The sequence below is a fragment of the Mytilus californianus genome, unplaced genomic scaffold, assembly GCF_021869535.1.
Source record: "Mytilus californianus isolate M0D057914Y unplaced genomic scaffold, xbMytCali1.0.p SCAF_12, whole genome shotgun sequence".
NCBI classification, from domain to species: domain Eukaryota; kingdom Metazoa; phylum Mollusca; class Bivalvia; order Mytilida; family Mytilidae; genus Mytilus; species Mytilus californianus.
This window is the reverse complement of record NW_026262604.1, coordinates 25,373,555-25,386,130: the sequence shown is the minus strand read 5'-3', so window position 1 is coordinate 25,386,130 and position 12,576 is coordinate 25,373,555. Positions and strand designations below refer to the sequence as shown.

General features: G+C 29.5%; 1 protein-coding gene across 12 annotated transcripts in view; it reads left to right on the top strand.

Moving 5' to 3' along the window:
* LOC127721611 (talin-1-like) overlaps nt 1–12,576 on the top strand; it is a 141,738-nt gene that overhangs the window by 43,784 nt on the left and 85,378 nt on the right. For 10 of the 12 annotated variants that reach the window (XM_052228384.1, XM_052228385.1, XM_052228382.1 and 7 more), the window contains one exon: nt 8,198–8,441. In XM_052228384.1, the coding sequence (XP_052084344.1) occupies nt 8,300–8,441 (142 nt within the window). In that variant the 5' untranslated portion in view covers nt 8,198–8,299. Of the gene's footprint in view, nt 1–4,273; nt 4,494–8,197; nt 8,442–12,576 lie in introns of those variants that run through there. The other 2 variants (XM_052228379.1, XM_052228381.1) reach the window with 2 other exon arrangements.

Genomic DNA, 12,576 nt, shown 5'->3' with positions numbered 1-12,576 from the left:
AGTTTTACCTGAAAAAGTTCTTTAATTTATCAGGTTGCAGTTATATAAGAAGAGATTTTAGTTTCTTTAAAATACCCACTTAAATGCATGTTCTCTTCACAAAAAATTTTAATGATGCATTTTTCACAAGACAATCATACATGTGTCACACAAATATCTGTTATAATGAGGGTCTCAATAGGGTTTACAGAATACAGAATAATGGGCAAAAAAAAAGAGAAAATGGGGGGCTAAAATAGAAAGAATAGAGAATAATGGGCAAACAAATAAAAGAGCAGAGAAAATGGCCTAAAGATTTAAAGAATAGAAAAATGAAGACCCCTCCCTTTCTAGACCCTCTTATAAGACAGTCATACTTGCATGTCATTCTTTCAGCATATGATTCAGTAAGTGTATGAGTGAGACTATGAACCATTGACCTTGTCTGGGTTACTAGAACATTCAGGGTATTTTATCATTAAGTTTTTTTTAATATTTTGATAAAGTTTGGATACAGTCATATATTGTAGTGAATAGCAGGAAGCAGTATTTACTTAAATCATAGATAAGGATTTCTGATCATGATTTTGATAACATTGTGTAGAATTTTTACATGCTCTGCTTAAGAGTCATTCAATTTATGTGTAAACTTTTCATCATTCTGATAGCTATGGATTTTTTACCATTTTTTTTTAAGAGACATGCCTACCATTTTGTACATTGCATTATGGTAGTTCTGATGAATTTTTGGAAGTGTGGTATATCTGAAATGTCTTATAAAATTTTGACTGATGTTTTAAGAACTGTTGTAAAGATATGGGCTTGTTATATTATTTCCTCACCAATTTCATTTAGTCTTCAAGAAAGATGAAGATCTGAAGTGTGACCTAAATTTGGACTTACAGGTTGTCAGAATAATCTCTAATCAGAAAAGCACTGTACAACACTTGATACCAGCAAGGTACCAGTTCTTTATCATCAAGGTAGAAAAGTCATGAATTTTGTCTTTTAAATACAGTTGTGAAATTCGTATTAAGTCTCAGGAAACATGGAATTAGTTTGGAATTGTAACGGTAATTTTCTACTTGGATTCATATGGTCATATTAGAATGGAGAAAAATGCACATGAAATATCAAACATAACGGCACATTAACAAAATTATTGGGTCTCGTAGGACGTTGATATTTGATGCTATTAAGAAAAATGCTAATTGTGCCTGAATAGCCGTAGTTATGCAAATGATAGACTTTCCGCAGATAGGGATGGGAATAGAAGCCGTCCCATTTTAGATTGTGGTGTTATCCTCGGTGAATTCACGTCGTCCTGTAATATTGATGAAGTTGTCGATTGTTAAGGAAATATCATATCTAAATTGGTTTATTGGGAAAACGTTGGGAGAGAGAACGAGGATGGATTTTGTCTCTGGGTCAGCAAGAGAGATCGTGGCTTTTGTTAAAATGATGTGCATTGGAAAATTTCATGGTAGGTAGACAGCTCTTTCTGATATTTTTTTTAAGGTCTTTCCACTACGTAAGGAAAGACCTTATTGTTTTTGTAATGTTTTTTTTTGTTTTTTGTTGTTGTTTAAAGTGATAAATGAACTTGAAAAACTAAATTAATGTGGAATGGAAAATTTCTTGATATGTGGATATCTCTTTACAATTTTATTTATTTTTAGTTATTGTTTTCGAAAAGAAAAGAAATAAATGAACTAAACAAACTTTTTTAGTAATTCATCAATGTAAGTTTGTAAGTACTTTTAGAACTGTCAATTAAAAAAAAAAATAAATAATTGAAGATGTGGGTAGTTCAGTTTAGTACACTGTTATTGATCAATTCAGACAAATTTTAATATTACGATATATTTATGAAAGTTGTGTGTGTGTAGAAATTAAATGATCGAGCTAATAAGAAGTGAGAAAAAAAGGGAAATCACGATAAAATCAGGTAAAGGTGTATTTATGTCAGTAATTTAAAAAAAAATTCTATTGTTGAAGAAGTATGTCAAATTTAGGTAAAAACATTATTATGTTAGTCTTTTAAAAAATTTCTTTTTAAGTCAACGGGGAGTCGGGTCAAACATTTTTCTTCAGTTGTAACATTTTGTTCTTTTCTTGTAAAATTGTTCAAGTATAACAGTGTTGATGTACTATTATTAATTTTAGTCGCTGATCATGTTTTTATAAAAATAGAATTGTCATATTGTATAATAATTCATCATTTTGATGAGATAATTATGTGCCACTGCTGTAGGCCTCCTGTACCTTTCTTTGTCCTTGTATAAATGAAAATAACGCTTATAAATTTTGTGCATCTAACACGCTATTCTTGATTTACCGTAATCAGGAATCCTCAAACTTAAAAATTGTATACCTTTCTTGTCCTTGTATAATGAATCAAAATAACACTTGTAAATTTTTGTTTTTCCAAAGGTTATTCTGGATTTACTGTCATTTAAGGAATGCTCTCAAACTCAAAAATGTTAATGCCAAGAAGGTATAAATACTTGAACACTTTAGGAACTATATGACGAAAAGGGACCTAAAAAGAAAAAGGTTAGCCTTACCCAAGGGAGTTGAAACCTTTAACAGTTTCTTGATCATTTCTCAATTTATCAATGGAGAATTTAAGAAAAGAATGTTATTTATATATAAATCATAGCAGTATATTTAAGGAGTTATATTGTACAAGTTTAATAAGAAGTAGTTACCTTCAGAATGAAGTGAGATTTTTTAATTTGGCAACAACAGAAATTGTATTGTGGTATAAGCTGCCCATTTATTCTTCAAATAAAAATCTAACTTGAAATAAGGAAATAGTGGTCTTTAATGTTAATTGTTTCCAACATTTTATAATTGTACTACATGTATCGAATGTGTAAGCTACTGAAATGTACTGTCTGAACTGAAGTTCTTCGTGCTGTCATATTAGGCTTTGATTAGGATGAAACATAGAACACAGAAGAAATATAATATTTAATACACCATATTAAGAACTAAATGTAACATGTAACAGTAAGAACAATCAACAATTGAGTGAAATAATTCTGTGACTACAGTAATTGGTTTGTTCTATCAATCCAGTGTGTTATAAGTATGATTCACGATAAAGTGTTGAGTCATTTTTACAAGTGATTAAGCTAAAACCAAAATGTTTACTTCGATAATAGGTAGGTCTGATTTGTAATCGGCAGAAAAATATATATGACAGAAAATTTAATCATTACTTTTTTAAAAAATGTTAAAATTTGAAATGAGATTATATGTTAGGATGAAAGTTCACTATCTATTTAAATAGCATTTAATTTTTTTTAAGTCTTTTTATTCAAGAACATTCAATATAAAACCAAACAGTTAGAAATAAAAAGTTTGGGCTAAAAAAATTTACATATTGTGACAGTTCTTTTGTAAAGTTTTGTTGATTTTGGTGTGAATTACAACCTCAGATATAGAAACTTAACAAAATTCATGAATTCAGTCATTAATTTTGTTCAAAGTTTGGTGAATTTTTATGAATATTGACAGACATACAAACAATTATTTATCCTCAAACCAGGAAAATCTACAAATACAGTAGTTTTTCTTATGAAAGGTAATATTAATTGTAGATGCAGACTTACGTATGTTCAGTGATTAGTACCTGATTAACAGTTAGTATATGTTATAAGTTTTCAATAATTGACATTGATGAACTGCACAATTGGCAAAAAAAAAAAACCCAAAAACCCACTTCATCAACTTGGTATGTCCAAAGCTCAAACTTAAAAATTTTAAAGTCAAGGAAATGCTTTAAAATACTTGAAGAGCTAAATGGCCAAAAGTGACAAGTAAAAAATAGCCAAATCCATCTAAGGTCAACTTTGCATGAAGGAGTTATAGAACCTTAGATTCTTAATCATTTTTTATCAACGGATTTGTTTAAATCAGTAAAAATGAGATTGGATCTCACCCCCCTCTCTTTTAACCAGTATAACCTGCAACTACCCCCCATTTTAAAGATGATACTTACACAAAGAAAAGATATATTTATATACCAGTTATATGTATATAATTAAGTATTTACACTAAATGAAAGCTATTTCTGTATGTGCATTACTCTGCTTCTGGTTTCAATTTAAAGAAGAGCAAAAAACATCTATATGTTTAATTAATGGAGGCTGTACAGAATTGATAAATAACACCTGACAATCAGGAATGCACCTAGAACTATTTTTATACACCTACTGGTATAAGGATTGGGAATATACCCAAATCTATAATTAGAACAGATATACCAGGAAGTTTTACCTTCTTTAAAGTCTTTGGAGGTTCTTATCTAAAGCTGGCGTTACCCCGTAGATGTATTTTTGTAACCTGTTTGTCATTTGTAAAACCAAGTACTTTTGGTTTTGTCAACATTGAAGTTCTGTGAGTATTTGCAGTTGAATCAATTTTGATATTGAGAAGGAACTTATTATATTGTTGAGGGGTTGATAAATTTTGAAGAAAGAAGAAGATTTAAAAAGGAAGAAAAGGTTAACAGGAAGGCTAATTGGAAAGTAGAAAAAAACTTTGCTTTCATTTTTTGTTCACCTGTTCTTGATAATGCATTGTAATTCAATATACACATTTCAGAGTTATGAATATTTTTTATTGTCTAAGCATGCATTTGGGGGAGGGTCAGATGAAGGGCTAGGATTTAGATAGTCTCAGATTATCAAGGAATAATAATGTTCTATGAACAAAATTTATGTAGGCTAAGATATCTGTTTTGGTTTCGAATTGTGTGGGATTTAACTCTTAAGGATACATTTTGTACAATTTCATATTTTCATAGCCTTCGACAGCTGGTAACTGAACAAATTCCTTGTTTACTTAAGGTTTTATTTCTTTCTCTTGTACTATTAACTTTTTTCAAAAGAGAGGGGAAACTTGCAATAATGTCAGTTTTTTATTTTATTTTAGAGAAAGTTTTTTATTATTATTAAGTAATAACAGTACTGTATTTGAAGTGTTAATACCTGCACTATCAGTTTGTTTTATGATGGTCTTAAGTATCTGTTTTACTTGCACTACATCAAATACAATCCCTATTCTAAATTATGCAATTCACAAATAAAATTTTCAAAATAAAACATTTGAAAATATCTCTGAATAAACTCATTAAAGATACCAGGTATATGATTTGGTATTCCAGACTCGTTTTTTCATCTACATTTATAAGACTCATCAGTGGAATTTCGAATCAAACCAGTTGAAAGGTCAAATCAAATATGAAGTTGAAGAAAATTAAAACCAAAAATTCCAAAAAGAAATATTGACTGTGATTGTGCATTGTTGTCACTATGACCGGACTATTTGGACTGTGCAGTGTGAAAATAGTTTTAAACATTTTATTTATTCAATTGTTTTAATGTATATTTAGGTTTTGCATTTATTTTATTATTCTGAACTTTGTTGTAAATTTAGGCATAAGTGTTTTACACGGATTATGTGTCATAATCTTGGACAAAGGACTTAAATTCATTTACTCAGTATTCATTTAATTATTTATTCTCTGTAACAGTTTAGACAATAATTTACTTATACGTGTCGGACATCAATTACTCTTCTAAACTATTGTTATTTCTATTTGGCATATGTTAATCTTCTTAATCCTTTAATTGCTTGTGCTTATAACAAGGAATTATTTGAATCTGGAATAATTTTGAATTCTGGAAAATTGATCAGAAATTTATGATGAAAACTAACCCAACTAAATAGGGTTAGCCATGCACGCATGGCTAAGGGGTGTTAGTTAGTTCATACTGAAATGATAGTGAAAGTAAAATTAACCTTAGCCATGCGTGCATGGCTAACCCCATTTAGTTGGGTTAGTTTTCATCATACATTTCTAATCAGTTTTCCAGAATTCAAAATTATTCCAGATTCAATTAATTCCTTGTTTTATATATATTGTTATTGTTTGTATGTTACTTTACATTTGGTTTGGAGTTTGTTGTTCTGTATTGCCGGATTGCTAAAATAAAAATTTGAGGAGCGAAATATTCCTTCTTGATTTCCATTTAGCAGGAACGCCATTTTACCCGGCTATATCACTATAAATGACTCTGACAGTCATCCCTGAAATTGACAGCAGAGTAGTTACTCAGAATCCAATAGAAAAAGGCATATTTAAATGCTTAAGAATACATTGTACAAAGAATCAGGGTTTTAAATTTTGATTCCCTTCAAGATAACCGTAATGAAAGAAGTGAAAATCAGGTCTCATAGGTGCAATTGACTTGATTATTTTTAACATATAATCTTCAAATTTCAGTTTCTAGTATTGTATTTATTTTCAAAGAAGTTTGGTACATTAAAAGGTATTAACTTTGTATAAAATTACATAGATAAGCCAATATTTTACCCCTGGGGCTTTACATTGGCCTTTTTCCTTTATGGTTCTATTCATTTGATGACAACATTGGGATTTTGTATTATTGATACTGCATGGTTTTATTTGGGCATGCCTGTAGGCCACTTGTAATAGTTTTGAAGACAGTATTTGACTTAATAAGACGACTTAACATTCAAATAAAAAAGAATATAATTTAAAATGGTAAATTGGGTTACTGTAAACCAACTAATTTTCGCTAGTAGTAAAATATAATGAATAATAATCGATAACATGTAAAACTTGAATTTTTCCTTATTTATATACATTAAGTAAATTTGAGAATTGCGAAATTAAATCACCACGAAATGGACTAGAAAGGACATAACGAGAAATTAAGTTGGTTTACTGAGTATTTCTTCTGAAGTTTTCAAGATATCTGCAGATTTTGATCTTGAATTCAAGGAAATGATATTAAATATGCTTTTATTTCAGCTTAATATTCCTTTTCAAAATAAGGAGATGTGCTATGTATGATTGCCATTATGAGGCTAACTATCCACTTCACAACATCATTTTCCTGGAGGGTTGGGTTGGGGGTAATGGGGCTGACTGTCAGTTTTGTATTTAAACTAACTTATTAGTTGAAATCACTCAACATGCTTTTTTGGTGAATATCCTGTAGTCTTTCATCATCCAGGGTGTGTCGAACACTTTGATCACTACTTATATTGTGTGGGAAGAAAATAATGAATTGTATTGGAAAATTAATTATTAGTCAGTTTGTGAACATCTAGCGACAAATCTTAGATCATTAAATCTATGCATATTCAAAATGTTAACATGCAATGGAGAGAAGCCCCCCCCCCTTTTTCCACCACCACCACCAATTATATTAAATAAAAAAGTAGATAAAAGATATGAATCATTTGTACATCAGTGTAGATGCAAGAACAAAAAGCAATGGAAATAAATTTGAGCTTTCCATTCAAAAGGGAATATTTTTATCTGTATATTTTATATATGCACTTGAAATTTGATTCTTAAACTTCTCGAATGTGAATGTTGGATCAGTGAAAAAGAATAAAAAAAGTCAATTGCAAATATATAGTGTTATAAAAGTTGAATGTAGAAGGGAAAACACAGTGAAAGACTGAGTGAAAAATCATGACGTGAAAAATGTTCTGTGTCAAAAAAATTGATCGTGAGAAAGATGAATTACAAAAAAGGAGATTTGGACAAAACTCTAATGTAAAACTGTTCTGTTGTTCAGTAAAGGATTGTAATTTGATACTGTGTTAGAAAGGGTAAATACCATTACACTGGAATATAGAGCTTTTCTTCACTCAATTATTACCATTGAATTTATCAGACGCTAGAAGTCCATAGAACTTGCTATGTTCATTTGATGAATATTGAGATCACTTTTGAAACATCAAAATCAACTCAACTTCCAAAAAAAAGGCGATAGAAGATGTAAATTTTACCACGTTAGACCGACACATGATATTTTAGTTTAATTTATGGATATTCAATACGAGTATTGTAAAGTTTTATTCATTTACATTTTTATCATAGCTTGCTGTCATTAATGATTGATTGTTTAAATATCGAATGGAAAGCTCACTATCTCTTTTAGCAATCGGCGAAATATATAAGAAATTAACAACTTATACATAAATGGAATTTTTTTTTTATAACCTGACAATAATGCTTCTTTCCCTATTTGAATCAGTGGTATGCTTGCCAATGAACTTTTGTGAAAAAACACCAAAAAAATCTTACAAGTTTATTTCCTGTAGATTCATATAAAATGTTTTTCAAATGATTGAATTTTAAAGACACTTTTATTTTCTTTTTCAGATTTTCGTCAATGTGATAAAAGAACTTTAGACAAAACTTGATAGAGACAACAACACTACTGAGGAAACACAATATTGTAGTTGATAAAGGGAGACAATCAAGATGGCTACCCTCTCGCTGAAAATCAGCGTTGTTGGGCAGAATGTTGTAAAGACGATGCAGTTTGAACCAAACATGCAAGTTTTTGATGCCTGTAGAATTATCAGAGACAAATTGATTGAGACTACTACAGAAAAAATAAATCGTAAGTCTTTTTGTTAACTTTTGAGATCACCCCCCGTTTTTTGGTGGGGTTTGTATTGCTCTGCCCAGTCTTAAATTTTCTATGTTGTTTGTCTTTTCGTGGTTTTAAAATTTTCTGCGTTAGTTTGTCTTCTACACTTGAGCTTGAATATCTCTTTGGTATCTTTTGCCGCTCTTTCACAAGAATCAACATGCATGAGAGTTTTTTTCAGTTTGTACTTGATTTCTAGATTTTGCCATGTATATAATATATATTTTGTCCTTATATATTCCCTTACCAAATATGGAAGTTTTTTTTCATTTCTTGGTTTCAGTACCTACTGTACTTTCACTCATGGAGTCAATCCCAAAGATAGCTAATGCTATTAATTTTGTTCCAAGTTTAAAAAATAAATTGACTTGCTGAATAGCAATATGACTGACTAGTGAACTTATACCTTGAAGATGAATCTTTTTTAAATAATCAGTTTTACAAGCCAGAATTTTGTCATCTTTTGACTCAGACTATGACATTTGGCATAATGAGGCCTTTCACATGAAGTGATGACTAAAACATTTCAAAAATGAATAACAGAATGTGATGTAAATTTTATTCAGTTTGAGATTTTTATTCTGAGTTGATCTAGAACAAATAAGATTTATTGTATCAGATTTTGAAACTGTGAAGTCGTTTATTTTCGTGGGTTTCAATTTTTGTTGATTGTGGAGAAAATTGTATCTTCGTGGATACTTGATTTTATGGTTTTTAAAAATTCTAAAAACAAAGATGAAAAACATTAGTATTTTGTTGAGCTTTAGATTTGTGGTTTCCCTTTACTTACTTATCCACGAAAAATTGGTACCCAACGAATATTAATGATTAATAGTAAAATAAACTTGTATGAGAAATTAATTAGCCATGAACTCAAGTAAGCAACAATGATATTTTAACATGTTTTATACATTAAAATCTTTGATGCCATAAATGATCATAACTTTAATATGGCATCTGTCTAACGTGATCGTAAGTTAGGGAAAATTACAAATATCATATATTAATAGGTCCATTTGAAAAGGCTATCAATCAACAGATTGGACCAAAATGGAATAATAACATAATTGGTCATTAAGTGGAAAATGTCAGCATTTGACTGCCTATCAAAGTTTGTCATATGTTCCTGAATAGATATCTGAAAATGTCATCCATGTATGAACTTTCAGCCATTCATAATAGCAAACAAAAAAAAATATGGTTCGCCATGTATTTTTGAAGTTCCTGGTATTTCATTTGTATGTTTCAATGAGTCAGGGAGGGATAATTTTTCCCTGGTGTTTGGAATGTGGACGATTTGGTAGTTGTGATTTCAAAGTGAGTGAAAAATTAAACTTTATATTAAATAATTATTCTATTAAAAATAAATTTTTCCATCATGACTATGTTCAAAAGCAGCAAAAAAAACTTAAGTCAAATTAGATATGCATTATTTATAATTGTGAATTTTTTCTTATTCAAAACCACCATGAAGTTCAGTAAACATTTGTTCCAAAAAGAAGACCTATTAAATTTGTCAAAATTCTCTAAATCATATTTTATTTGTACTAAAGAAAGGGCATGTCAGAAAACTGTTTCAATAAAAAATTTTCTTAACCATTTCAGAAATTTTTTTATTAGGGCTAAAATAAATTTATTAATGAAAGGGCATGTCTGAAAACAGTTTGAATAAAAAAGTAAAATGTAACAAGCATATTACTAATACTTGCTATCAAAGATTATATGATTGTTTACAGAAAACATTTTAGTGAAACCTTTTAAAAATATAATTTACAAAACGGCTTGTCAGTTTTACACTTTTTTTCTGTGATGTTTTATTTGATTTATTGTAATTAATAATTTTGTCAAAAACCATTGATTTCTTTATTTGTAAGGACCAGCTAGTTTTCATAGAAATGAAGATATCGGCTGCTCTGGTGTCAGATTTTGAAGATAAATTACATTTTCAATTAAAGAAGCAAGCATGTTTATAGTGTTTTATGGAGATGCTTAAGTAAGGCATCAAAATAGAAAACAGAATAATCTTAAATTTATTACCAGATATTAATGTCTTGCTTTAAAAATTTGTCCTGAATTTTATTGATAAACTCATAAAATAATAGAAAATTTTGTTCAAGGTAATGGCTCCTACTTTTGAAAGTAAGAAGACTGTCACTTGCCCAGTAGTCGACATTTTGTTTTAAAAATGAGAAATGCTAGATACTTAAATCATTTATAAAATGTTGAATTATTTGAAACACTAAGATTATTGCTTTCTAATTCCAGGCATAGATAGCCTATCCGTATATATGACAACTTTTTGGAATTTTAGGTTTTCTTTGCTTTTCGACTACAGTTGTGTTGCTTTTTTTGTTTTTAGACTTTTTCAGTTTTTGTATTTACTAGTTCTGCTTCCAAAGATTTTTCTTTATAAGGTGCAAAAGTTCTGTAGGCTGTGTGTTTCAGTTAAATCAAGTGAAAGATTTACACCAGGCTAAACGTTTTTCTATTGAGAAGAAAACCCATTACTGGTAAATAAATCTCACTTATTCATACTTAGGAGAATTCTAAAAATAAACTTGATTCAATATTTTCAGCTTATACCATTTAGCTGTCATTTTCGATAGGAAAACAGAATTGGATTTTCTATCGGTGATACTTCTTAATGTTAAAAGAAAAAAAAATTAGCATTTCAGTTCGATTTAACTGAAAAATATTCTGCTTAATTTCAACTTAAATTATCGTCAGATAAGTGGCATCTTACAGTGATATTTTAGAAAAAGAAGAAAAAAAAATATTTGTAGAATTCCTTTGTAAATAATTTTAAGTTTTGTCATTTTATTCAAATTGCAGCCTTCACAGGGAGAGATGTCAATTCCATGTGTGTCAGAATTTTATAATTACAATATTGTTACTGACGTTTTTGATTAGTAGTCATTTTCAAAAATAGCAACCGTGAAAAATTCCTCCGATTTTAGAAGTATTTGGAAAATTACAATGAATGATTGGCTATAAAATTATTTCTAAAGAGTCCAATAGATGAATTGGTGTAATTTGTCAGAAGACATTGCCTTATTTTCGGCCATCGATCACGTTCAGCTATTTTGCCAACATTGAATGGCGTAAGATTATTAATTTCTTGTAAATCAATATTGTAATTGGCTACATTAAAATGATAAAGTCTTTTATCGTGTAAATCGGGGGAAAAGATTCATCGTCCTAATGCAGTTGATACGATTTATCACTAAAACGTTTTATGTCTTGTTTAAACATAGTGTTTCAAGTATTGTCTTTGTTGATTGTATTTGTGCTCTGGAACAATTGAGAAATTGATATTTAAAGCATGTTTAGTTAGAGAGGAATGGACAGATTTTTATCTGTATACAAGATTTCCAATAGGCTGACACTTCACGTTTAGGACATTGCTATATGAGGGTCTTAAAAGAGAATCATAGGCAAAAAATACAGAATAAAAGGCAAAAAAAATAGAGAAAAGAGAAAAGAAGGCCAAAAAATAAAGAATTGAGAATAACAAGTTGCTTAAATATGAAGAATAGAGAATGATGGGCAATAGAAATAAAGAATAGAGAAAATTGGCCTAAAAAATTAAAGAATACAGAAATAAAGGACCCCCATCCAGACCCTCTTATATAACCTATACCAACAAAATCTACACAAAATGAGTAAATACCCCATTGAAAATTATTCTTCCCTAAAAAAATTACCGGTACTCCAAATACTAACAACATGAATGATCCCGATATAGACGCCTTTTGAAATATGTTGATTTAATTCTCAACTTTGACTGCAGGTGAATCAGGGTTTGTCTTATGGTTTTGGAACATATGATGACCAATAATTATCTTTTTTGGTGAAATTTGTTGTTTGGTTGCTGTCTCTTAGTCTAACATTTAACTCTCATCTTATTATTCTTGGATCATTATATACCTTTCAAAAAGTGTGAGCAAACATACTTTTATTCTTGGTGGTGAAAAAAGACCCATGTACCTACCCTGTAATTCCTTGACAAAAAACCTGAATCACATATTTTTTGGTTTGGCCTTGACAAAATTTCATGGTCACTATTGCAATTGCAGCAAATGTTATAACAAAATAAAGTCTAAAA